Below are 27969 nucleotides of genomic sequence, written 5' to 3'. Positions count from 1 at the left end.
ATGTATGAAACTAGTATAGCTGAGAAAGGTAAGCACTTTCTATACCAATTTGTTGAAGGTGTTAAGAATGATGCATGGGAAAGTAAGCCAGTTACATATGTATGCTGCCATGCACAACCATTCTCCAGGGAAAGATGCTGAAAGACAAAAATTTCAAGCACTGCATGTTTCAGATCATCTTTCTGCAGAAAATGTTTTGAAAAAAGCTTTAATTGTTACTATGTACAGGATAGTGGGACCATGGTAACTGCGGAAGCGAGTCTACTTCCAGCACACGCATACATTTGGGTCCTTGTCAAGTATGTCGTCCAGTTCTTTGTAGCTCATGCCTGCAAGAAATGGAACATGAGTAGATCATCAGCCAGACTGCGCTCACTGTAGGTGTGTGTAATAAAGCAAATGTAGAGTAGATACACGCCATTAAATTGTGAACAGCTGCACTGATGCACTTGCAGCAGTGTTCCACATGCACACATAACTCCCCTCTTTGAGGGAGCTGAGTAACAGGAGTAATCACAGAGGCTGCTTTGTGCAGCTCATGGCCAGAAGTATAGTGTACTAGAATTAGGAGTAGTGGGTCGAGGGAAGGCGGTGGGCTGAAGCTGTTTGTGCCGACGCCGACAGATGGCGTTGCCGCTCCCTTCACCTGGCAAGCGCGCGCTCGCTCGCAGCAGCTCGGCGAGTAGCTGGTGGTCAGGCAGGTATGCTTCTCAAGTTATTTGGGCTCTACGAGGTTTAATTTTACATCAGACATTTATGGAAGAAAGGCAGATAGTCCTCTCTTGCAAAGTCATAAACGTTCCGTGTGACTTATGGCTGGCGAGCGTTCACTGCAGCTCACATAGGCATGTGAAAAGTCTGATTGCATTGGAAATATATGCAAAATGGCTTTATTTGCAATAATTCGCAAATATTTCCGAGAAAACGCAAAGCTGCACTGGTGGAATTGAGGGAGCCGTGGACGAAAGCAACACCATCGTAGTTCCAAAACTTGTGCAGTGCCCAGAGCTCAGATGGTTTAGGGACTTCGCTTAGCATGAAACGCATAATTCTCGCGAGGCTGACATAACTCCGCTGCTTCGTCATTCTGGGACGCAGTAATCGGTGTTATATCCCCTTGTGTGCACTGCCGCTTGGCCGACAGGTCGCTGGGCACTTGCGAAGACGTTCTTTCTTGCTGGCCTCTCGCGCGAGGGCTTTTTGGACAGATACGCGGGAAGGTTGGGCAGAATTTTTGGTTCTGCATCTGGCGAAAGAAATGGCTTGCCACGTGGTACGCGCACCTCCTTGCCGTTGATGATATGCACATAGTCTCTTAATATGTACTTCTCTTCAAAATGCAGCTCACACACGGCATCCGTCATTTCCAGGGGCTTGTCCACACGGTGCAAGATGCGCTGCCACGTGCGGCGCCTTGCTTCGCCTTCAGGAACCCCGAATAATGATAACTTCGGAGCATCCTTCACTCCACTGCAGCCGGTCCTACATCCAGGAGCAAAACAATAGTTCCTCCGCCGAGGTTTGCTCATCTCGTAATATCATGGGCTGCACAGCGCAGCAGAGGTGAAATCAAGACGCACATGAATTAACGTACGGAGGAAAAACGCTTGCCCACGACGATCTTGTTGAAACCCGCGCGCGTACCCTACGTGTATGCGTGCACGTGCTAAGATTGCCGCGCAAAGTGTTCCGTTCCTCGTACGGTCAGTGTATGGCCCCTACCTGTTTCCTGGAGAAAATCACGGGGTACACTGAATTGTCCTCTGACAATGGAATTTGGGGAATTACACCTATGTTAAACAGCATAACAGAGCATGACACACTGAACATGCACTCCAAGGCAGAGCGCGCTCCCCGTGTAACAAGCCGGCGCCTATCGCAGCGAACTCCGGAGTATGACGGGGCTGCCAAGTGAAAGGCGCAGCAGCGCCGCCACGCGGCGGCCCGAGATTTCGGCGCCGCCTGCTTCACGCGCTCCGCTTGCGCGGAGCTTCACTCGCCCCACTACTCCTAATTCTAGTACACTATAGCCAGAAGATCAAATCGTGCACTGGGCCATGGGGGTCGCTGGAGCCTAAGCACTTTCGATCGCCCAAGGAAGCCTGACCACCCCTCACCTAACCCAATAAAGTTGTTTCCTCTCCCATAACCCCCTAAAAAAAAGTGATGGATAGACACTGGCGCAGGGCTGACGGGCTCCAACCAGGTGACGGTAAAAAGCTTTCAAAATTGTATGGGAACTGCAAATGCCCTCGACAGCAGTGCAGTACAAAGGAGTCTCGGCAGTAGACAAGTCCTGCATTCAATTGCATTCCTCCTCGAGGGAGTGCTATCTTGCAGTTCTAAAGCACAACCAGTCCACATGCTAAATGGGTAAAGTGATGAGCATGTGCAAAGAAGAGCACAATCAAGATTACAGCATGTGGAAAATAAGCAAAAAATAAAATAACAAAAGGAAAACACTGTGGCGGGGGAACAAACGAACTGAAACTTACAGCAAAAATGCGCTTTTCAAACTTGTGAAGGTTAAGAGTCAAACAAATAACGTGGCAAAAATGAGGAGATAAAAATAGATCGACTAAAAGATGAAGGGAGTATACAAGGCTCCACGCTAAGACAAACGTGGTGAAGAAAGGCAGAATGACAATGTGGAAACTACATTTATGGGCATAACAATGGAAGTAAAAGATAGCAGAAAATTACGCCAGAAACAGACAAGAACTGTGATACTATATATAGTGAAATGTTTTTTTTAAACTAGGAAACTATAAAATATATGTATATGAAAAAATACAGAAAGAACGAAACAGAAAAGGATAAAACGAGAAGTATAAAACACTACTGTAGAGGGCTCCACGCTAAAATAACGAGGGGAGGGGGTAGAATGGGATATGCAAATATGATAAATGACAAATGAAGTAAAAGCCAATAAAACGCCAAGGAATAAAAGCAAGAAAACGCAAAGGTGAAGTGGGACCATTCCAGTTCACAACAACAAGAAAGGGCGCTTACGGAAAGCAGTCTTAAGACACGGTTCACACCTACAGATAACCATCAAGGAATTCAACTTCACTGTCAAGTAAATGAATAGAAGGTGCGCTGGTGCACTTTTTACCAGCTTTCCTTGTAAAATACGCCTCCATGACTTCACACACTGTTTTTCCTTTAGCTGATAAGAATTCTGTGTAATCGATTTTTGGATAGCAACCGTTCTCTTGCTTGCTCTGTTTCACATGCTTTGCAATGGTCGGCTAGGTTACTTCCTGATTTGTTGCCTACGCATAATCTATGTTCTCTCGCCCTCTCATTGAAGCATCTTCCTGTCTGCCCAATGCCCAACGCTTTGTTTTAAAGAACTCTTACCAACTAGCCCAAACCAAGCTACTATCATTGCAGAGGCCTCAAAATATAGCGGAATGCAGACCATCCAATTTTCACAGCAGAGTAATACTAGGATGTGGGGAATGGGCACAATTTTCAAACAAAACCAAGATGGCGACCATCGGGGACGCAATCGTGGTAAGCGACGAGTGCGAAAAGTTCTGCCGCACTTCGCTCAGAAATCACCATTTCCGCTCTTTTTAGGCGCGAAATTATATAGTTTTTTAGTAATTGGAGGTCAAATTAAGCCTGAAATTTATTAGTAGGCACTTTAGAGTGTATAGATCTCAAATATGCCATGTTTGCAAAATCGAAATTTTGGCAGTCTTTTATAACTTCAAGACCCCCTTCTCCCGTTAACAGAACGTGCTCTCCTACCTACGCACAAGCCCCAAAATGGAATAACATGCCTGCTCACCCGTCTTTGCACAAATATCGTCGTAGCTGTGGGCTCCATCGAAGTACTTTGCGACAGGTTTGCTCTTTGATGCACCGTCTCCAGACCGCTTCAGGTCTATTGGATACTTGTGGAGACGACGAAGCAGGCCCTTCATTACGCCGTACTGTACTAGTTTCCTGGTCAATAAGAAAAACAAAACCGCTTGCTTTAGCATGCTGTATTTTTAATCATAAACACCCCAGTTGTACCAAGTGCCTGGTACTGAAAATGAGCGATCCTAATCTGCTAGTTATTATCGCGGTACGCTGCCTTTTTGCTCTGTGGTCACTGCTACAGTTAATGAAGCTTACAGGCAGCCTAAACAGTTTCACCATGAGTAGAAAACTGAATAGAAAAACTACTGATTTGCAACAGTAGTTGACCTTGTAGCCATGTGCAGAGGTGTTGGTTTCTTCCGAGAAGCAAAATCATGGTCAGAGGCCTGGCTGTACCCAATGGTAACAAAACATGAATACCTGGCCCTTCTTGGCCCAAGGAATAAAATGCTGAAATTAGAGACAACCTGAACGTGTGCTAATCAAAAAAGCATGTCATACTGCTTAATAGCATGCTGATGATGCTAACTGCAAAATCTGAGAATGCATAAGAGTACCATGGCTGTGCAGAGCTGACTGCACCTATTCTGAATAAAATATAGGGCCAGATCCATGAGAGAGAAAATTTCTTGCAACCTCAAAACTACACAAGTTGTGGAAAACTTGCAGCGCTCGATGAAAGGTGAGGAGAAATATTCTAATCAAATCGCAAATTATAATACAGGAAACAACAAAGGTGAACATAGTTAATACGCTCTGCACATCTCGACGCAGACTGCTCAAAGCAGCTGAAGGTCTCTGCGATGAAAAAAGCCTAATGCACTGTGTTGCAACTCGTATTGGCAGAGACTCGCTGAAGGGTGTCCCCTTGCTGTGCCATGAAGGCTAGGAGCAGCGCAACTAAGTAAAGGTGTGACACAAAAAAACCCGACCAGCAAAAGCAAGAAAATACATGTGGTTAACAAATAATTGTGGAAGTGGTTTGCGCGCTGCTCAGTGATAGGTATGAAATACTTTTTTTTTGTTTAATTATATGGTCTTGCACAAAGTCCGTTCCCATTATTCTGACCAGCCCAGATACAAGGGCTGGGTGGCAGAGACAGCTTAAGAGTAGAGTGATCTAGTACAGCTACCTTTCATCTATTCCAAGGCTATGAGGGTTTGTTCGGGCACAGACATCTCGAACACTGTTGCTGTGGTGAAAACTGCAGTACATTTCAAATATGGACCTGAATGTTGGCCTTGGTCGACCTGAAACAAATGGAAAAGGATAAGCAAGCACTGCCACCACAACGCACAGTAAACTGCTTAGAGCTGCCGCGGTGGCTCAGTGGTTATGGTGCTCGGCTGCTGACCCAAAAGACGCGGGTTCGATCCCGGCCGCGGCGGTTGAATTTCTTTGGAGGAGGAATTCTAGAGGCCCGTGTGCTGTGCGATGTCAGTGCACGTTAAAGAACCCCAGGTGGTCGAAATTTCCGGAGCCCTCCACTACAGCGTCCCTCATAGCCTGAGTCGCTTTGGGACATTAAACCCCATAAACCAAAGTAAACTACTTAGAAGAGTTTATTGCCATCATCATCAGTCCTTTCAAGTCTGCTGCAGGACAAAGTAACCCTGCCCTGAGCCAGCTGCGACCACCAGCTGATCTCTGCGGACTTCCCAATTTCATGAACTCCACCTCCGACTCGTATGCTGTCGGCTGCTACACTTTCCTCTTGCAATCCACTTGACTGCCCTAATGTGTACCAGTAATTACCTCATCTCTGCATTACATATTCCTCTCATTTCCATTTCTTCTTGATTTGAGCAAAAACGTCATTAAAATGTGTTTGTTCCCTAACCCATACCACTCCTTTCCTGTCAGTGTTGCCTCCCTGGGCAGAAAACGCATGGCTTCTGATTAAGCAGCATGTGCAGCTGCTGAGCCAATGCAGTGAGGAAAAGCTATAAAAAGCAGCAGCTAGCATAGGGTGTTCCATAGAAGGACTCTACATCTGCCAAACCCACACAGCATTCAAACTACACTGCAGTTGAACCTCGTTACAATGAATTTGAAGGGGCCCGGCGATTACTTCGTTATAGCCAGTCTTGACCGAGCTTCCAAGGGGAATCGTCATTTTTTCGTTATATCCATTACTTTATAATAACGAAGTTCGACTGTACTTGGCAAAGAATGTTCATGGGATTTTAGAAAGTGAAGTGCTTGCTTGATTGCGCTTGACAAGTTCGCCAGTATTGTGGCCAGCTTAGTGAGTGACCATTGCGCTTGTGCTGGTGCGTGCCTCCACACATCAGCCTCTTAATGTGCAGCCCCACCAGATCCTGACGCAGCGGGAGGTTCAAATTTGGATACTTGGGTGAAATTATTGCACGAGTAAAGCATGGTGTTGCACAGTGCTGATGTGTTTTAGATGCGCTAGCAGATTTTTTTCGCTGATGACTAGCTTTTCATCTGCTTGTCGCCCAGCCATTTGTGCCAAGACACTAGCAAAATGAAGGCAAAGGCAGCCAGTATGGCATCACAGGCACAAAAGTCTAGGCATTCAAAACTGCATGAGCAGCTCGTAGCATCAAGAATCAATTAAGCAAGCACTAAAGGATGAGCAGTGCTAGCAGCACCACAAAGGCCTCCGATGCTGATCTGCTATCAACCATGTCCTGTGCTAACTGTGGCCACCCTATCCCCACAAACTTCCAAATTCCAGGAACCAACCAGACTCACTCTCAACCCCTGCTTAACAGCATTAGTGGGATACGCTAGTCGGCCGAGTGATGGTAAAGAAATGCCACAGTTAGAAGCAAACTTTTGCTAGGTGTTCCCTTGGTTGCTGGTGCTCACTGTGCTAAAATCTAGGCAATTTGCTGACTGCATTTGATTCAGATATGATCGTACTAACACCTGAAGTTTGGTGGCTATGGCTTTAAATCATGACACATGAAGAAATTCAAACTTTGGTCGAAACCTTAGGAGAGCTTCAGCTTCCCGGCTGAAGCTCTCCTTTTAGGTTCATATTTCACCATGCTTGGCAAACTGTACGTACCTTCAAGAATTATAAGCAAACACTACGAACACACAATAAATAAACAGCAGTAACATTCTCGAAAGAAATGCCAATGATATGGCACACAGTACAACAGACTGCACCTCACAAAATTATTGTGCATTTGTATTAAAATAGGGTGTAGTGTTCCATGCAGGGGTTCAAGGAATTCCCAATTTTTCCTGCTCCACTGACTGAGGAAACAACATTCTAGTTAATTACACTATTGATACCACTCAGCTGCTGCTTGTGCCTGCAGCAATAGTAGTTCAACTGATGTCTCTGATCTCGTACCTGCAGCTTTCAACTTCCTTTCTGCACCCAGTATATCACAACTGCGTGCAGTTGTACTATCCATGAACTTGCAACAAAAGTTCAACACGTTTTTCATTCATAGTACAACTTAAATACGCTGTATGAGCAGCCACTCTCTCAATGCAACGTTTGCACTGAAATGCCACTTTGTGGTGGGCTTCAGAATAAAGTGTATCCGTATGCAATGATCAAGTTAAGTTTAGGCACACCAAACTAATTGCAACTAAACCACTGCAGTGCAGAATATACTGGTCTGCAATTAACTGAGCTTTATGTGGCTATGCAATATGCAATGACAAAAAAGCAACGTTGTGAAAATGACTGCACCCGTATTCTCTACCAGCATTTCGTGTGACCACTCGCAAGTGGTTAAGGGCGGGGGTTGGCGATGCAAAAATCTGGTGCTCTGCCTGTTTAAGCAACAAACAGCTGTTTTCCACACCACTAAGCAAGAAAAGTTCTTACTATAGGGCTGCATTACAAAAACATGCCTTCAACGCAAACAGCAAAAACAGTGTTAGGGCATCACCTTGTCTAGCAACATAGGAGATGCACTCCTTCTGAACAACAGAATCTGTAGCCAGTGTCCTAATCTCGGGAGTTGTTGCATAGACAGCAGAGTAGAGGAAGAGGGGAATCAGTTGCACTATGCCATAGTACCTGTAATGGCGCAAAAGACGACGACAACACAACTCTGTCAACATTAATTTATACTCCACGGGACCCAAATGTAATGAAGATGAAATGACAAACTAAACACTCACAGCATGTTTCTGATGCACTCTTTGACCAGGCTGACTTCTACATCAGCTTCGACTGCAATTTTTGCTACATGTCTGAAGCCATCAATGTATGGCAGTATCTGAAATAACCACAGGCATGTTCTTCTACTCTCACTGCAGTAAAGCAAAGCAAAGCAGAACAAGCAAAAATAAGAATATGGAGGCCCCCCCATTCTATCTTTTGGTAGGTTAACAGCACAAAGTTTAAGTGGCAAGCTACCTTTGAGCCATACACAAATTAATTGGTCAAAAAACCATACAAGCAGGCAATATTATGTAGCTGGTAACCTGGCACAAAGCCAAATAACTGCCAGCACCACTAACCTGCCTCAATATTTAGCAAAACTACAGGAAACTTCCATTCAATGACCACAGCAACATTGCATTACTGGAATAATAAAGTTGTTTCTCTCTCTCTTTCTTTTTTCCATTACTAGCAAAAACCAAAGCATTGCAGCTCGCTCACGGTGAGAATTAGCAGTGTAAAATATCTACAGCTGTTGTTTTGTCCGCAAGCTCCAAAAGCAAAGTAATAGATGCTTTCTAACGATGCTCCTGGAACATCTTGTGGCATATCTCAATCAGTGATTCCGAACAGAGCCCTGAATCCGCTAAGAAGCAAAAAATCTTCTTGGGCAATTAGAACTCAAGATCTGAATCCAAATTGCCCACTGAAGCATGCTTTTCACTTCACGGAGCAAGAAAAATGTGCTCCGGATTGTCGATAGGAACACGCCATTGGAAAGGGATCAGCACAAGGACAGAAAACGACAGCCAGACACAATGCTATCTACCTCAACTTCACTGCAGTGCAGTTACATGCCATATGGCTCCCTTGAATCCTCTTTCCTGCTCGTACATCGTAATTTCATAGGTCTTGTTCCTTCAGCAACCCTCCTACAACACCCCACTTCTGACCTGATTAGTCAAATTTTTGGTTTGTTCATATAACTACTAGTACTAGAAGTTCCATTGAACACCTTACTCTCTAAGAATTGGCTAGCACGCTACATGCAAGAGCCAAGCCTCAGCTTCTATTACACAAAAAGGTATCGGAGGGTTAAAAAGGAAAGCACTAATGTTGGACAACTTGATACACTAACACTGTAAGAACAATATGCATCTTTGTTTTGTGTCAAGAAAAGAGCCCTATAGACCCACCACAAGAGGTCAGCCTTCATCAGATGTCATCATGTGGGAACTCCGTGCAAACAAAAAAAAGGCAAGCACTAATATGTCACATCAAACATTCCAGACAAGCTTTCCTCATGCCAACTCTCCCCCCACGCTATTTCTTTTTTTTGCTTCACCAGGTCATCATTAACATAGTGGCTTATAGCGCTGCATTTCACCGATGCCAGTTCATTCTGTATAATGCATCCTCCCTTTATTTGTAGCAATCAGTTCCAGTTTTGAATGACAAAAAGTAAACCCAAGGGTAATGAGACATCAATGCACCAGCACAAATGATATTCACTTGCTACCTGTCATTTTTTACTGCACGTAGGCACACCATTTCAAACACTGTCAAACTGCTATGCAAGTTTTTGTGTGTTGTAATGACGATACATTATTTATTTACCTGAGTAGCTGTACACTCTGCACGAAGCTGTACACTCTACACAAAGCTATACACGAAAGATCTGATTAAGGAACGCCAAAGCATGAAAGCTTCTAACCCTACAGAGAGAACAGAACTGGCAGAGCTATCGGTGCTAATAAATACACTTTTCGACCAACTCTACAGAATTTCAATTGACAATTTTTTCCCTATTAAAAAGCTAGCTAGTCAGTCCTAACTAACTAACTTCACAGAATGAAAAGGTACTCCGAAATAGGCCACACGACCCTCAAAAGCACTTCGCTGGTGTCACTTGCCGAGGATACTTTGTCTTATTTAGAAACGTGGTTATATTTAGCCGTAGCACCTAATATGTGGAAAATGAAGCATAAAAATACTTTGGCTTCAAACTTTCATGCCACGTTTATATCAGTGAGCATTACGGTAGAGGGCATATAAATGAGAGGTTAAATGTTATGTTTTTAATGCAACACGTACATTGCGCTATACGATGCAGCAGTTGGACACCACTCACAAAAGTGGCAGATTACAGGGTGTGGTTTTATTTATTATTTCATGCTAAGGCCATGAGCTAAGTTGGTGCCAAACCCAATATATTATGCGTACAAAACTAAACTGATGGCCAGCATGTCGGGGCTATGGCAAGGTCCCAGCTACTGACTTGAACACTGCATGTTCATCATAAAGTTTCACGGTTGCAGCATGCTAATGAGCACAATAACGGTACACAGGTGCACAGAGAGCACAGCACACCTCACAGTCTGCACACTGCAGCGCACAATGCAAATAAAATTCCCCAGGAGTAAGGAAGATGCTGCATTTACAGAACACACAAAACATGGCCAAGTTCTGGTCCAAGTTAAAAAAGGACCAACGTTTATGGCGACAGCAGCACAAGAAAAAGGCCAATGGCTGTTAGTGCATTGTATGGACTGTTAGAGAATGCAGTCAAAAGGGAAGCCAGATGACACATGCAGATGTGCCTTACCTGCATTGCTGTGATATCCCACTGGTGATCCATTAAAAGTCAAACAAGAAAAAAAAAGAGAAAAGAAACAGCCAGGGAAGGAAAAGAGCACACAACAGTTCAGCATTAATAAGCAGCCACCACGGCATACACGCCAGCATGTGTAAGAGCCGATGCTGAAAAAAAATAAAAAACACACACAAAGGCCAGACTACACAGTAGCAGTACGCTGCACAATCACAAGAGACACTTGATAACAGCACCAGGTGAGAAGACATTACTGAAGAGTCTTTTGCATTACCAGCATGAGACTGCACACTCGTCTTGTGAGGCCTTCGCACAGTGCTACCTCAATTCACGTGGTGAATGAATCATAAGAACGAAAAATGAGACAATTTAGTTTGGTTAGGCCAAGTGCGACGCAGGTGTGCTAGCACTAGTTGTGCTTAGTTTAACTTGTTTATTTAACTTGAGTAGGGGCCTTAGTGCTTGCGCGCTAAAACTTTTAAGCTCTGCCTTAAGGGTATGACATGATAGCGTTAATGGGCTAATGCTCATATATACAGGATTGGTCATTCTTTACTTTACATTCATAGACTGCTGGGTGTCCTCATACCCCTCCTGGTGCAGTGGGGCAGCGGTTAATCTATGTGCCACTGCCTTGCAATGGCAGGTGCTCCCAGCAGTGGGTCTTGTGCAACTCAGGTTGCTTTTCCCGAGAAACCTCTCATGAATAATCATTAACTGAACCTGCCATAGCAGGCAGTTTCCTGACAATCCATTGGGCAGGTTGTGATGACATCACAAGGTCACATGACCTAGGTGTCATGTGACCTTGTGCAAAATCGGCTGTTATGCAAAGTTTTTTTCCCCAGTGGCAGCTATTCGCACATCTGCCACCTTCTCGTTTGTTTTTCATCATGGAACACCATAAGCGTAGGCAGAAAAAATCTTGTGCATGAATTATGCAATCTGGGAGTCTCTTTTCTTTTTTTTTCCAACGCTTATCAGTGTTTACTTTTCGTTCATAAATAACAGCACTGCAGTGCACTGTGCCACAAAAACATGACAAAATAAGTCAAATGTATAAGACCCTGTCTGGTTTAACATGCCACACATCTCAGCCAGTGGCAGAAAACTTTTATGACGGAACATTTTAGGCAGAGAAAACTGTGGTGGCGGCCTTGAAAGGCCACAAGTGCTGCCACTTCACACCTTCATCACCTGTACATGTATTTGTTCAGGTTCAGCGGATGGCAGCAGAGTTCTTTGTATACTGAATCACCATCTTCATTATTAGCCCGACACTACCCACCGCAGAGCAAAGACCTCTCCCATGTCTCTCCAATTAACCTTGTCCTTTGCCAGCTGCGGCCACCGTATCCCCGCAAACTTCTTGATCTCATCCGCTCACACTGGATAAGGTTCTAGCGTTAAAACTTTAGCTTCAAATGGAAGCCTGTCCAGAGCCAGAGATTCTTAGCACCCTCCGCTGCGTCACAGGTCTGACCGCCGCCTTGGTCAGTTGCTCCACAGCCACTGGAGACTGACGGCTGATGACTAATTGGTTTGTTCTGTGGGGACGCCTTCGTCCCCTGCGTTCGCTTTCCCTCAACTCACTAGTTCCCTGTGGTTAGCTTCCCCGCAACGCACTCCCTTTGGTTGGGTTACTCTAACTAACAGGGGAGGGCGCTCGCGTCGCAGCAACACCAACACCACAGATGGCGTGTTTTGCCGCACGCGCGCGGGGGAAGACTGGCTCTCTTTTGCTTGGCACCGGGATAGCTCGCGGACATTTCGCGAGCCGCTCCGCTCTTCACTGGCGGCGACCTCGTGTGTAAACATGTTCCCCTCAGCTCGTCCTGTCCGGCCTCGGAGATATTCCCTCTGCCCTACCGTGGGCGAACATTCGCTCGTAACCGTGCTGGTGAGTCAGACATCCTCGATTCCTCAGTGTATTTTGTTGCTAGCTGGCGTTATTGTTGTTACAGCAATAAATGCCTTGTTTGTGTCAGCCAGTGTGTCGTTCCTTTGTTCCCGCAGAGCAAGGCCCACCGTGGTCGGCGTGCGCTCGGCAGCATACGCGACCACGGGGTGGGGTCCGAGAGGTTTTGAACGTGTCAGCCGCGCTTAAACGGGGAGAACGTATTTATCTCCCCAATTTCAACCCCACAGTTCATAGAAGGTTGTGGCCAAGTACTACATCACGGTGGCGAAATCCTGCTCTGGTGAGGGAGTGCATTGCTGGTTCTGGTCACCGAGATCAGGCTGCACCGCAGGCCTCATTATGCAATTCCATCGCCACACGGAGGTTCTCTTTTTTTTTTTTTTAAACCCGGTGTAGAATTGTGCGGCACCGGGATTCGAACACCAGCCCTCTTGCAAGCGAGGTAGATGTTCTATCTCTACGCCATCGCTGCCTATCGTGAAGAACTTCTAACACTAAAGAACTTCTAAAGGCTTCACTACCAACTGGTATCACAGTCTCTTTTCTCCTTTATCATTAGTTTTGCCTCCAAGACTGCTGCTGCCCAACAAACTTGTACTGTATTGTTGTCACAAAAAGCATGTATTTGAGCAGCTTATTACCAGCTCACCCTAAACTCTTCACACAGCTCAGTAAAAGACATTAGCTGGTGCCCACCGAACAAGATGACACACATGACAGCAGTTCTTCCCATAAGGCTTGACACAACAGGCAATGTCTATCCTCCTCCACAAGCTACTACGGCTAATAATATGCAAGACATAAGCAAAAGACACACTCAAGCAAATCTGCTTTACTTGCTGCGTGGTGAGATCCCACTGAGACGGCGTGCATGCAGGACGGCTGGCCGTGAAGATTGGCACGTCATGGTCTGACACCATACGAGGCGATTCGTGCACTGTTGTCACCTTGAGGTATATTGTGGTTGACTCATCTGAAAGAGCATTCAAAACCAAACCACGTTTTTAATATATATAAATGACTTGCCACATAACATTTCTTCTAACATTCGTCTTTACGCTGATGACTGCGTTTTATACGAAGTAATTAATGGCCCTAATGATCATCGTCACCTCCAAGAGTCATTTGCTATGTTTTTTAGTTGGTGTAGTACCTGGCAAATGAGAATTAATTTCGACAAAACCGTCCTCATGCCTTTTTGTAACACATCTTCCGTTTCCCATTATAGTTACTCGTTCAAAGGCCATGTGGTAGATAGGGTCTCTCAGTATAAATATCTTGGTGTCATATTCACGCATAACATGTCTTGGTCTAAACACATTGATTACGTATGTAATAAAGCACTAAAAAAACTAGGTTATCTACGACACACGCTACCCAATTCACCAAAAGACACAAAGCTATTGTTGTATAAATTTCTAATCCGCCCTGTTCTTGATTACGCAGCTGTAGTGTGGAACCCGTACAAGCAGTTTGAAATTAACATGTTAGAAGCAGTCCAGAAAAAAGCTGTGCGTTTTATATGTCATCGTTATGATCGCGATTTCTCACCCTCTTCTACACTTCTCTCATTGAATTTAACCACGCTCTCCGCCCGTCGCCACACTGAATCACTAAAATTCTTACATTGTATTGTCAATTCCTCGGTAAGGCTCTCAGTTAACCACTACATTAACTTTGCACCTTTATCATCTACAAGAAGTCATCACGAGCTAAATTTAATACCGTATTTTGCACGTACTAATTTGTTCAAATTCAGTTTTTTTCCCCGTTCAATAGAAGCCTGGAATTCTCTACCTGGATCCATTCGTTCATCTCCAGTTCAAAGTTTTAAAACTGCCATGGAAGACACATAATACCTGAATATTCTTACTGTGCCATTAACAGTTCCTTTTTTGTTTGTTACTTTTTGTGTGTTTTGAACTTCATTGTGCTCACTTTGTACATTTTGTTGTATTTTGTTACCTTTAGTATTTTGCTTTTTGTTTTTTCCCACTCCTGCCATAGCGCATATAATTGCGCTGCAGTATGTATAAATAAATAAATGGAAATGCGACTCAGCAAGACTGCTGTTTCCTCACGTGCAGTGCTCATGTCTTGCTACAGAAAGGTAGGGTATAGTTACGAAGTGGGTTCAGGTTACTCCTGTCTAGATTGCAGCTCTGTTAATATAATGGCCGAAGTTTACAAATACCACAGATGATGACAGCTCTGCACTGCCAGCTGATGCTATTTGACTATTCCATAGCAGTATAGCTTTTGGTACAGCAATCTGGGGTAATGATTAAGAGCAGTGAGTCATTTGTTACTTCTTCACCTCAAGGGATGGTAAAGTGTCTGGTTTTTGTAATTTTTAATGGAAGTTTCACTTAAATCACTCCTAAGAAGTGCCATGACGCTATACAGTTTTCTTTCTTTCCTTGTTGTAACTGGGCAACCATCTCCGTCCTTGCAATCAGCTTCTGTGGTTCTGTTAAAATTTGCAAAATCTTTTGGTTTAATACGTAGATGTAGGAGAACATACTTATAGGAATTGAGCAATTCCTCTTGATGTTCAAGTCGTGCAGGATTTTCGACATGATCTCTGGCAAATGGCACTTCTTGGACTCGTCACGGATGAAATTCGTCTCTTGCTAAAAAAGGAGCAAGCACACAGAGTCTCAGTACACAAAATGCTTGCACTATCACCTGCCATTCGCACTTAACTTACCTCAAGAGTTGTGAGGTAGTTTGCCAGCTTGCGTACAATGGGCTCATACTGGATGGTGCGCATTTTAGCGTCGCAGACGAAACAGAGGTTGAACATTAGCCTGTTTCGGTCATATTCAGCGCTGTCGATTCCCACAGGGTAGCCGATCACTTTCATTTCACACATGTTCCTAGAATATAAGTGGGACCAAAATTAAAAATTAGACACTGCAGATAAAAGAACAGCAAAGCGTAGGCACCATATGACAAATTTGGAAAGACATCCATACCAGGCTGCAATGCCCTAAATTTGAGCTAACAAATTGCTCTTCCTGGAAGTGAAAGAAATGAAACTGCTACGCTTAGCTAATTCAGTAAGGCGAAGCAAATGGTCAAATGCATTACATCTCATCGAAAGCACGGCGAAATAAGAATTCTTGCAGCAAGCTATAAGCATACGCACGAAATTATTCACGTGTGCGTACTCTGAGCCATGAGTATAAACTTTAATTTGACATTATCCACTACGCCAGAATCGTTTACCTTCATTATCTAGCTATTTACTATATGCCTCTAGGTTTTTGATCAGACCTATATTAGTGCATACCGACACTGGTCAGATCAGTGAGTCACGGCCGAAAAAGAAAGGCAACCTAGGAGCCATGCCAGATTCTAATTGGAGCCATATCGCACACGACAGAAATACAAACAAGTTGGCACAGTCTTAAAAACGGTAGAAATTACCAAACCGCATGACCAAGGAAAGGTTACACTCACACAGTGATCAACTTGTGCTGAAGTTCGGGCTTCGGAATAAGGTAGACGCTGATGGCGCTGAATGTTTCCTCGCTGATGTAGTTCACAGGAACCTGTCAATAGCAGCCAAAAATGTATTGTATATACTCACCTCCCCAAGAATGACAACTCCAGCATGATTTTCTGTAGCTTGTAATATGCACTTCAAGGAGTGCGCACAAAGCAATGAACAACTGATTCGCGGCTTCAAATAGCAACAGGTATAAAGCGAAACTGCACGATACGTAATTTTGAAGACATCGTGGCAGTATTTTTGGCTGCCAGGGATGATTTTTGTCTTCAAGTGAGCGCCAGGGTGATACAGAACTAAATACGCACCTGGTACATTATTTTCGGGCCAGCTGTTGGATGAAATTCGCAGAAAAATATGCATTTTATCAGGCTATCGCGAACCGTATTGAGTGCCATGCTTGCTTTCTTGGATTGGATTACTTGAGCTTGTTTACGGCACTGGATGCCAGCTGTCAGTCTTAGGCGCGTAAAACTTATTTGATATCTGACACAATCGTTGTCAATTTTTAAATACTAAGTTAGAGTATAAACCTATCAGTTCACGTTTTTCTATGCTCTCAAATAGTTTTGTGGTGGTTTTGTTTTTGCGTTGTTCATACCGCATACCAGGTGGCAGCACGGCACAAAGCGTTGTTTTTGGCGTTTGCTATTTCGTCTGCCGTCGTCTGCTGCCGCTCTCGGCTCGATCGTAGCAGAAAACGAGTTCGCACTGAATAGCTTTCGCTGCGGAGTTTTGTATGTCCATTTAAAACCAGGTAAGTAAATTATGACCTTCATTTTTGTCCATAAAGTCGTGTTTGTACGCTGCAGAATGTGAGGCATAGCATAGCCCAAGAGAGATCCGGGTCGGTATCCGTGCGCTACTTTCGCCACCCGAGGCAACTGAAACAGTCTCCTGCATCGGTAACCGAAGAAAAAGAAATTTCGGGAATGCTGCCGCGCGTTTTGTGCGCATGTGTATGAAAAACTTTCCGATCAGAATTGAAACCTATTCTTCGCTTCTGGTTTTGCGTTTGAATACCGATCAATCTCAGGTTAGCAGAAGCTGACGCATCATTCTGTAACTTCCGAGACTGTCCTAGCCACTTTTGCTACAATCCAGACGCACAAGACCGGCTCTACATCGCTGTGAAAACCTTCGTGGCGCAGTAAAGTGCATATACGCACTTTATTCGAGAAGGAAGACGCGGCGCTGCGAAGAAAGAAAAGACGGATACGCACAACTCGCGGCCAGTGGGTTACGGTCAGGTCAGCAGCCGAAACGTCTTTCGATTGATAGCGAAGACAGCGCCTAATGTACTTCTGCACGCAGCTTACGCGGAGGAACCGGTAGGTAAACACAGCCTGTGTGTGCGATGTTGGCGGAACGGCCTTGAGGATTTGCAAAAAGATAAAAGTAGACGACGCGAAGAACGGGCCGGCACAATTTGGGGGGCCGGGCGTCCAACCTCTGCATGTGGGCGCCGTGCGAGACCTGTTTAGCGCCGAGCGGGCTGCTCGAACAGCGCCGCGCTTGCTCAGAACTTCCTCGACCGTTGCCGGTCGACTGATCGTCGTAGTCGACGTTGCCGGTCAAACAAGGACGAACGCTTGTAACCGTTCTCGTTGCTCGTCAGTGCATTGAACGTGGTGTGAGCGCCTTCCGAGTCGATGGAAAAAGGCTGCCTGAGGTAGGTAGTGCGTGTGAAATCGGTTTCAGAGCGCTTGCTCATAGAGCCATGGTCCCACGGTGCTTGGTGCGCGTGGTCGCTGTTCTCTCGAGTGGCAGTGATTCGTATCGCGCGCTTTATGTTCAGCGGTTGCAGCTGGATTACAGAGGACACCATAAGTTTAGGAGAAGTAAGGAAATGGTTTCGGAGTACTCAGGAAACCCGGCAGGTGCCCAGGAGTGCCACATTTCTCCGCGCGCTACCAGCCCTGAAATCGATACTATAGCAATACGCGGGAATAACGCGGGGATATGGGTGATGCTGTCTCATGTTGCCGGCACAGCGGGCACCAATTTTTCTAGTTCAGTAAATCAAGTAAAAAAGTAGCGGCGGCATTCTAGTGCCTCTCAGCTGTCAAGCAGAATGGCGCTGATGCAGTGTTGCTTGCGCATATGATATGAGTTACAAAATAAAATAAATTAATAAACTTATGATGTTGGGTTTGGTGTATTGGGGTTTAACGTCCCAAAGCGACTCGGGCTATGAGGGACGCCGTAGTGAAGGGCTCCGGAAATCTCGACCACCTGGGGTTCTTTAACGTGCACTGCACATCGCACATTACACGGGTCTCTAGAATTTCGCCTCCATCGAAATTCGAGAGCCGCCGCAGAACGGGTCAGTTGGCTTCATCACTGAAATTTAACGATTCTACTAGGCGCGGTAAGGAAAGAGTTAAAAACCAGATGGTACTTTGCATCTTTCGTGTGCTATGTTGTCCTGCTTGCCCTGGTCGTATTTATTTGCTCCGCTACATCGTTTGGACTTTTGATTCTCAGCACTTGAAAGGCGTGGCCTGGTACGTGGATTTTAGGACCCCATGCTGCACATAGGCTATGAGAGACGCCGTAGTGGAATGCTGCGGATTATTTGCATGTTAAAGATCTCCAGGTGGTCGAAATTTTATGGTTCTTCAGCAAAAAGTGTCCTCAATTTTGTCAGCACGATTACGTCGTTCTCTGAAGATAAATGTGTGATTGTGACATATATTGTGTGATAAAATGTTGCCGTGGGAAAAAAATTTGGTTCATGAGGTGTATTCAATTAACTAAACGCGAAATAATACACTTAGATGTCAAAATAGCCACGGACGTCGATATAGTACATGGACGTCAGAACAGCCACGGACGTCGATATAGTATGTGGACGTTTTGCTTTCGCATTACTCCAGTGTGGGTCGCCGCATTGATCGCAAAGTTTTTCCGGAGCCCTCCACTACGGCACCTCTTCCTTCTTTCCTCCCTCCTTCATCCCTGCCCTTAAAGGGCAACTGCAGCACTTTTTTGAGAATTTCGCGATATTCAAGAATTCAAGTCTATATATGCTGTAGGTAAAGCATGCCAAGTGTTTTTGCACTAGCATTCAAAATAGCGACGTAATCGACGATTGAATATTTGCACTTCTGCTCAATGCACTGGAGGAGCGCAGGGAAACTCAGCGTGACGTCACGGAAGGTATGATTTCAAATTACCGCTGTCGTCAGCCACACCCTGCCCTGACGCGTTAGACGCTGCCAAACAACTCTCGACAAGGTTCGCCTTCGGTGGCGTGGGTTTTTTTCCATCAAAGCAGGCGTTTGTGCGTTGGAAATGTACCGATACCTTTGATGACGTCATCATGCGCCCCCCCCCCCCTCCCCACTTAGCGGTGTACGCTGCGGAGAAGCTTGAAGGGCGTCCGGATTTTTATCGGCGATTACTTCACTATTTCAAGTGCTAGCCCAAGAAGACTTCGCATGCTTTACCTGCAAGTTTCAAACATTCGACCCTCTTAATTTCTAAAACCTATGCAGTTTCCCTTTAAGGCGCGGTTCGGGGGTCCGCCGAGATATGTGAGACAGCTACTGCGTCATTTCTTTTCCTCAAAACCAATTTTCCGTTGTGAGGATTCAATCCTGCGAACTTGGCCTTAGCAGCCAAGCCTGGAATGCACTAAAGCTAGAATGTTTTTTTCATGGGCAGCTGCCGACACATTTTTGGCGCATCATAACGCGTTCCAGGTGCTGACCATTTGGTGCGAGCGCCACCTCCCGAGCATCCAGCGATGAAACCAGTGCCTTCGACGAGGGCCGCGACGCTGTGCTGCGCATGCGTGCTCGCCCTCGGTCCCGCCACCCAGGCCCTGCTCTTACAGAAAGGTATATAATTAAAGTACTCGTCTTATCGCGAACACTCGAGTTCTGCCAACAGATGTAGTACCAGTCTTCCTTGGTAGTCAGTGATGTTCGCTTCGGGGAATGTTTCCTCGTTCAGGAAATTTTCGGCACAAAATTGATCCCAGAGCCCCATGGACACTGAATCTCCCCTGGACGTCTTTTAGACGTTCTAGACGTCCTAAAGACGTCCTATACGTCCATAGGACGTCTATAGGAGTTTTAATGTTCATTGGGAGGAACAGGGGAATCTTCACGAGTTTTAACAGAATTTAAAGATTTACCAGGGCAAGCTAAAAATAAAGCTGAATCACGCCCTGGGCAACACAGAAAAGTAAGCATAGAGAACGACGCAATCGATACAGCGATTAGCACTGAGTCCTTCCAGCTTGCTGTCATTTTGCCGGTACTGAGTTCGCACTATCTGTGCATCAGTTATTGATAAGTATTTGACGGCTCGTATGTTAAGTACTTGGACATTATATCGGTTTCATTTAGCGCTAATGTCATGTCAACAGAAATCACGAACACGGGCAATCACAACTAATTTATTGAAGGTTGAAATCCATAGAATATGCCAGGCGTTTCAGGAAACCCGCCATTAATTTTGAACAAGAGGCGAATCATGTTATAACTTAAATAGAGAGCAGTTGGTAACACTGACCGCGGTACGCGACGCCCCGTATTATTCCGCCGACCAATTACAAAAGTGAATAAAATCGGCTTTTTAATGTTTGACTTTACCAAACTAGCCAGAGGCGTCAAAATTCTTGAGCATGTAGTTTTGCCTCATGATTACCACTTCGTTTAGGTAACAAGAAAAACTAACACCGGTCCACTTTTTATCACGGGGAATTGTGTTCGGCGGTCGTAAATACGGCGGGATCTTTACTGCAGACGAGTTCTATCAGACTATAGTAGAGTGATTAACTAAATTTTAACAGAACTTTTTAACTATTATAGATAGGTGCTAGTTATCATTTTGTTACTTATAGCTGGTCATTAGTAATATCCCTATTAGCTTTTAGACTTTCTAAAAGCTTCTCTGCTTCAGCCGAGGCGGGCCAGAGAAGGTCACGTGGTATGTATGCCAGCGAATGACGCGATTAGATAGACGTCGCTGTGTGCGCTTTTGCGCTCGAGCTTCCGCGCTCTGTCGAAGCCACACGTGGCATGCGCCAGCTAACTGGGCTACGTCAAAAGAGCTACTACTGGGGCTAGTTGGAAATACTTTCTTGAAGGTACTGGCGGGCGCTGTCGTGAGGCTACGTCGTGAGGAGCTATAGGCAGGGAATGGTGTGAACCAAACGCAATGGCTCATAATGTGGTCTCGCGTTTGTAACTGCCTAAGCGTGAGGCGGCAGCAGTTTTTAGGTGCTCCGTGGAACAATGTCAGGTTGCCTGTTCTTGCATAAAAGACTGAGCAGTGAAGTGTGCGGGATGCAAGAGACAGGGAGAGAAAGAGTGAGATTAAACTTTATCAATATAAAGTAATTACTTGGATGGTTCACTCAGGTCCGGGAAACTATTGGCGAATACGACCCTCCAGGCCTGACCGATCAGCTGGCGCTGAACTCTGTGTGATCCAGATTCGCCTCCCACTGAGTTCCTGTAAACTGTACGATTTATACGTGTCTCGGGACAGTTCCAAGCCATGTGGCGGGTGTCGGAAATTTCCCCGCAGGCCTTTGTTGGGTATTGTGTGGGCCAAATCCTGTTGTGTCGAGCCGGGTTTGTCAGTGTGCGGGCTTGAATGTTTCCCCATATCCTGACGGTCCCTTTAAAACTGTACCTCGCCACACACTTGACAAGCATCCCGTAGCATGCCGTAGTGGAGGTCTCACGAATAATTTCGACCACCTGGGGATCTTTAACGTGGTCGAAATTATTCCGAAGACCTCCACTACGGCACCACTTTCTCCCTTTCTTCTTTCACACCCACCTTCCTGCCTTCCCTTACGGCGCGTTTCAGGTGTCCGCCGAGATATGTGAGACAGATACTGCGCCATTTCCTTTCGTCAAAAACCAATTTACCGCCTCTGTTTCCAGCCGCACTGGGTCAACAGCCAAAAACCGGAATCAACTACCTGGACACCCCGCGAGTCTCACGCCACTCTCCACAGTTCCTCGGCGCCGATATCTATACGCTGTCGTCGTCAAGCGGCGGAATCAGAAATGAATTGATTCCCAGCATGGCCTCCGAGATCATACGCAAGCGTGCGGATGACCTCGGAGGCGATGTCCCCAGCGTCGATTCTCCAAAGATGACGAACAAGCACTTCGCCCTTGCTCCCGGCGTGGCGTCCACTGTCTACGCGGACGCGGCGGCCGCGCTGTCCAAGCTGGACCTCCCGAGCAGGGCGGCTCTGCTCACCGCGTTCAGCGCGGGTCTTCTGGGAGCCCTGCCGTGCCCGGAATCCCTCGCGCTCCCTGAAGACGTGCCTTCGACGGCGCGCAAGAAGCCGCGGGCGTCGTTCTTCAGGGCGCGCGAGAAAGGCCGTCGTGGCAGATATCGTCGAAGGGTTGGACCAGACAAGGCGCCTGGTACGTGCAGTTCCTCTCGCCGTGTTCTTTCCCTTTTAGCGAAAGGAGACATCGCAGTCTAAATCACAGTCACGCCAGACAGACAAAGCACAGAGTGCAGACCAAGACGAAAATTAGGGAAGTAAAAAAAAAATTGCCGACGATTACGTTACTTCCTAATGCGAAATTTGAGCGCAGCAAATAAGCTGTTTCACCTTTTCGATAGATTGAGGCAAAGAAATCGAGCAACACATGTATGCGCTATCACAGAATTTTTTTTTTATTTTTCACACGTATTCCTTTAACAAAGACTCCACTAACAGTTCTTGACAGTCATGAAGGAAGCTTTGTGGTCGGAGAAATAGACTGATATATGTTCGACTTGGTACACCAATGCTTGATTCTCAAAGACAAGATCTATACAAGTGCCTCGCGAGGTTGTCACAGCCGTGGGACGCGTTACGAGCGAGAGGAACGGGATGTTCTCCCGCATAAGTGTTAGGAAATTGCTGTTTGTCTTTATGTCAACATTAAAGTCCCCCACTACTAACATCGGTGTGGATCGATGGACGGTTAATGCGAGTTGCAGGAAGTGCACGCAGCGCTAAGAACCAGGTCTAGCCGTGGGAAGGTGGTCACGTATTCGTCGACGTGCCGGGGCCTACGTGAAATAACCGGCGCGTCGGCAACTGAAGAGCACCCTATCCGCCACACAAGAACAGGGGGGGGGGACCCTTTCCTCCTCTTTCTGCATAGCGGCGACGGTGTTCTATGCAGTCACGTTATCTTGACTCTCTAGCGGCGTCAGCGGCATCCAGCGGTATCAGTCGGTCGCTGCTAGCGCTGGGGGGATGAAAGGGGGGCGGAGCTGGTTACGAAGCCGACGACGACGCGAAACCCAGGAACGGACGCCAAAGAGCTGCGCTCTAAAACATAAAGTGTGCTGCACAAGCCAGAACCATGGCAATAAAACATGTGAGTTTGCCTCCTAGGGATTACATGAAGTTAGCACGTAGCAAACTAAGAGCCAAATGGCAAACTTCTTGGGAAAATGAAGGAAACAACAAGCTGCATACTGTAAAGCCCATTTTAAAAGAATGGAAATCATGCCGCCATAAAGAGCGTTTTATCGAAGAAATTTTATGTCGTTTACGCATAGGTCACACACACGTCACCCATAGCTTCTTATTAACAAAAAAAGACAAACCTGTGTGTGAAATGTGTGGTGAGGAGCTCACAGTTAATCACATTTTAATTTCTTGTTCGCATCTCGAAGAACCTAAAAAAAAATTTTACCGTATTTTACAATGAACACATTCCATTTCATCCCGCATTGCTTTCAGGCGAGCAAACACTCGTCGAGTTTTCGCTTGTTTGTAAGTTTCTAAAGAAAGCCAATGTTTTAAATCTAATATAATGTAACATCTATACGCTTAATATAACATCATCTGACCTTGTGTTTGGCGCATGATAGCCACAGTTGCTTATGCGCCATAAAACTCCATATAGCTAACTAACTAACATAATCAAATCATCATCATAGTCACTCTACCAAATCGCCGCTCGAAACCGCCGTATATGGTGGACGAACTGCAGCTCACTAAACCCCACCCGCTTCTTTGTATACTCGCTCCGAAGTTGAACAAGTTTTAAATGTCATAAAAAACCACAGCCATTGATTGATTGACTGAAAATTTTATTATAGGTAATGGAAATTACTGGAGCCTTGGGTGGTCCGCCTATTCCGGCAGTCCCCTGGCCTGCGCCACAGTTTGGGCCCTGCGAACCAGTCCTCGTTGCTGGTCGGGGTCCTCGCTGTGCAGAATGGTCTCCCACTTCTCCAAATTTGGATTCGGAAGCCTGTCTATGGCAGGATTGAATTGGCATGCCCACACCATGTGAAAAGCTGTCGCTATTTCTCCACAGTGTGGGCACTCCGGTTTGTATAGTGAGGGGTACCATTGGTGGAGTTTAAGTAGAGTTACGAAAGTGTCTGTTTGTAGTCGGCGAAGGGTGTGTTCTTCTGCCTTCTGCTTTGTGAGGTGTGGGGTATGTCTGTCTGTTCTGTCTGTAGGCAGGATGCATTCCACAAAATTCATCACTCTAGTTGAACATACTTTGTCATCGCCTCTCCCCCTCGGCCGTGCGCGGCTGGCGCAGCGTCGACGGTGGTCGGTACCGACAACCTGGGTCTCCCGTTGGATGCCTGCGGGTTCGCCTCGGCGGCCAGCGCTCGCAGCGACCGCGGAGACAGCGTGGCGCTGAAGCTGGTGCAGACGGTGCTGGACAAGAGCCACCGCATCCTGCTGGACGTGGCCGGCAAGATGCCCAACCTGGTGCCCCGCATGGACGCCCAGGAGTGCCTCAAGAGGACCGTCTGCGAGGCGCACAACAAGCCCGGCCGCTACGGGCTCATCGGCATCGCGCTGCAGTTCTTCTTCCCGTGAGTCCAGGGAATCATTCCATCCAGGGAATCATCCAGGGAATCCTTCCTTCCAGGGAATCATTCGCATCGTCTGCCGAGAAGGAACACTTTCTCTATTCGAGGCAAAGAAATGACACCATATATAGTTGTTTACCGCCAGCCGCACCCCGGCCCAACGAATTTATGGTTTTATGAGGGTTTAACGTCCCAATGCGACTCAGACTATGAGGGACGCCGTAGTGAAGGGCTCCGGAAATTTCATAGCCTGAGTCGCTTTGGGAAGTTAAACCTCATAAATCAAACCGGAAATTTCGATCACCTGGCGTGCAGTGAATCGCGCAGTATACTGCGCGATTCACTGTGTATACACGGGCCCCTAACATTTCGCGTCCATCGAAATTCGACCGAAAAAGAGAGAGGGAATAAACTTTATTACTGTAAAGTAATTGCGCGGGTGGTTCACCCAGGTCCGGGAAACCATCGGCGAATACGGCCCTCCAGGCCTGACCGATCAGCTGGCGCCGGAATTCGACCGAGGCGGTCGAAATTTTAGAGTTCACGTTTAAGAATCCCAGGTGATAGAAATTTCCGGAACCCTTCACTACGGCGTCCCTCATAGCGTGAATCGCTTTGGGACGTTAAAGCCCCGTAAACCATAAACTCGTTGGGCCGGGGTGTGGCTGGCGGTATTCAATTATATAGTGTCATTGCAAGTACAGCAAAGCTTCCGGCCCTCCTGGGCAACAACTTGAAGAAGAAGGATGGAGGTTATGATGAAACGAATGGCGCCCCAAGCAGCACAGATAATCGGACCAATATTGAAAACGTATTCAGAAAGGTCGGTCCTACGAAGGACTGGAGTGAAAACATCCGTTTGCAATGTTGGGCCAATTACCTGTTTTGCGGGGGACGGTACCCAGCAAACCAATAACCTCTCAGAGACGTCTAGCTAGACGTCTCTTAGAGGTTTTTGGTTTGCTGGGTAACTGCGTTAATCGGGGTGGATATATATACTTCAACCGCGCCGCATGGCGTGGAACGGAAGAGGTGAAATGGGGAAGCGATAAAAGCTGAAATAAGGGCAAAACGGTGAGTGTGTGTATGTGGGGGGGGGGGGGGGGGGGAGGAAGGCTGTTTTCCTCCGCAGAAATTCTCTCATCTGTCGCTGTATAATTGTGAATAGGATCCTGAACGCGAACTGAACATTGTTTCATATCGCTCGTGTACGTGTGCGCAAGGAGACGGAACGCAGAGGACAGAACTGTGTTTAATGTGCTCTTTCTTATTTCTTGGATAGTAGGCAGTCAAGATAAATCTTTGACGGTACAGCACGTAGGAAGGCAGGTTAGAGGAATGGAGCTTATTCCTCTCGTCCCCCTGATAATTTTGTGCTGGTTCTGGTTCCTTGATTCAGTGCGCTAGTTGTGATGTCAAAGCTGAGAGTCGGGTACAACTCAAGAGAAAAAAGTGGCGGATGCCTCTCCAAGAAGGTCCTTCACCCAATGGCGCTGATCGATTTTCAAGACGTACGTTTATTTTGATTAAACCGTGGTTAATCCCCTTTCGTATATACGTATATATACCACCCCCTTCGATGTCACGCTGGCAGGTCCAAGGGTGGTGGTAACCACCACGACATGAGAATCAGTCGGCGCCATTGACTGAACGACCTCCTTTGAGGGGTATTTGCCGTTTCGCTGTTGGTTGAGTTGTATCCGACTAATCAACAAACGCCAGTTCAGCCGAATTGCCCCCTTTAGCGATGCGACACGTCATGGTGTGCACGTCGCCGTGTCTCGCGTCTCCGCAGACCCTTCCGGCCTGGCGACGCCGACGGGACGCGCATGTCTCCACTGCAGTTGGCGGCACGCTACGGCCGCGATCCGAGCGCCGACTGCGGCCGCCAGTACGACGGCTGCTTCTTGGACCTGCTGCAGACCATGCAAGGCGCCGTCGACTACTTCCTGCGCCGCCAGCAGAAGCAGCAGCTGGGTTCAGCAGGCGCCAGACCAGTGACGCTCATGGGGCTCCTCTCCAGCATTGGCGGACAGCAGCAGCAGCAGTCACGTCCTCCAATCGTCTGGGGTTCCAGCGGCTACGGAGTGGTCGAACCCATTACCGCCCCTCCGCCGTAGCCGTAGTCACGGACGATGACGACGATGGACCCGCTGGGTCTACTCGCTTTACACTCAACAGGACACGGAGTGGTAACACGAGATCCAGTTTTGTGCGTCTCGTGTGCGTGTTAGGTTCCACGCATGTGACGTCTACGTGCGGGAAGAGGCCGTGAACAACCTAACCGTGACTCGAGATGGAAGACACCACGACCGGTGACTGGCCACTGGAAGTCTGTGGGGCAGTGCTCCTGTGACTGATGACTCCTCACTGTGCCATCCGTTTCAGAGCGTTAGCTGCAATACTCGCATTACTCAAGGTCGCGTTAGTAAGAAACACAAGGTCAATCAAGGGGCACCAGTGGGTGGTGCCATTGCTACACAGATTGCGGACCACCTAATTGGCGTAGAATGATCGGAGTAGTGTCAAACGATTCAGCGTGTTACGGAGCATAAGGTTACTAGCCGAATCAAAGCGTAGCTTATTATCATAGGGATTCGCACCGACAGCCATGTGGTGTCAAACGATTTGTCTTCTTGCGCTGTATACGTTGGCATCGAGGAAGTAGATATCCGGGTATAACGAAAAATGTCTAGCGGATGTAACGAAGATGGTGAATGACGCAATATTATTTCGACATTGCTAACGCTCGATACTCATACGCTGCCTCAGCGTTTCGCTCTTTTTTTCTTCTTGGAAACGAGACGCGTGAACGTTCTCGAGGCCTACCAAGAATTTGAAGCTACGGAGATTGGTTTTTCTGTTGAGAACGGCTCGTTACAGGCGCTCATCAACGCTGTTTTGCATGTCACTTGAAGCGCCCGCACTGCAGCATGCCCGCATGCGACCGAATGATGACCGCAGGAGAAAGCCCACGCTGCAGGCATGTATAACATGACACAGGGTATAGTAGAAGTAGTAGGAGTAGTAGTAACAACATAAGCAACTTTATTTAGGACACAAGCATCCAGATAGTTCGGCGGCCTGTCATATCAAGGCTGCCGTTGGTCCTGCGGTGAAG

At 46.6% G+C, this 27969-nt stretch overlaps 2 protein-coding genes across 3 annotated transcripts; one reads left to right on the top strand and one right to left on the bottom strand.

The window, feature by feature from the left end:
• Positions 1–191: 191 nt before the first annotated feature.
• Positions 192–16458, bottom strand: Nprl2 (Nitrogen permease regulator-like 2). 2 transcript variants are annotated; one of them, XM_089557270.1, is made up of 11 exons: positions 16334–16458; positions 15977–16068; positions 15222–15390; positions 15036–15144; positions 13348–13484; positions 10585–10605; positions 7997–8094; positions 7762–7892; positions 5010–5127; positions 3800–3957; positions 192–329 (listed from the first exon to the last, which is right to left on the bottom strand). In XM_089557270.1, exons 1-11 carry the CDS (start codon positions 16421–16423, stop codon positions 262–264), a joined length of 1191 nt encoding a protein of 396 aa, XP_089413396.1. In that variant the 5' UTR covers positions 16424–16458; the 3' UTR covers positions 192–261. The 2 variants fall into 2 exon arrangements, with proteins under 2 accessions (XP_089413396.1, XP_089413397.1); XM_089557271.1 differs by lacking the exon at positions 10585–10605.
• LOC149332363 (uncharacterized) lies at positions 13917–27442 on the top strand. Its single transcript, XM_089557269.1, has 5 exons — positions 13917–16782; positions 19733–19870; positions 21935–22429; positions 24569–24851; positions 26644–27442. Exons 2-5 carry the CDS (start codon positions 19777–19779, stop codon positions 26966–26968), a joined length of 1197 nt encoding a protein of 398 aa, XP_089413395.1. The 5' UTR covers positions 13917–16782; positions 19733–19776; the 3' UTR covers positions 26969–27442.
• Positions 27443–27969: the final 527 nt, after the last annotated feature.

This window comes from Amblyomma mixtum, chromosome 8, assembly GCF_055824585.1.
Source record: "Amblyomma mixtum isolate Tamu chromosome 8, ASM5582458v1, whole genome shotgun sequence".
In the NCBI taxonomy this organism is placed as follows: Eukaryota; Metazoa; Arthropoda; class Arachnida; order Ixodida; family Ixodidae; genus Amblyomma; species Amblyomma mixtum.
This window is presented reverse-complemented; position numbering and strand designations above follow the sequence as displayed.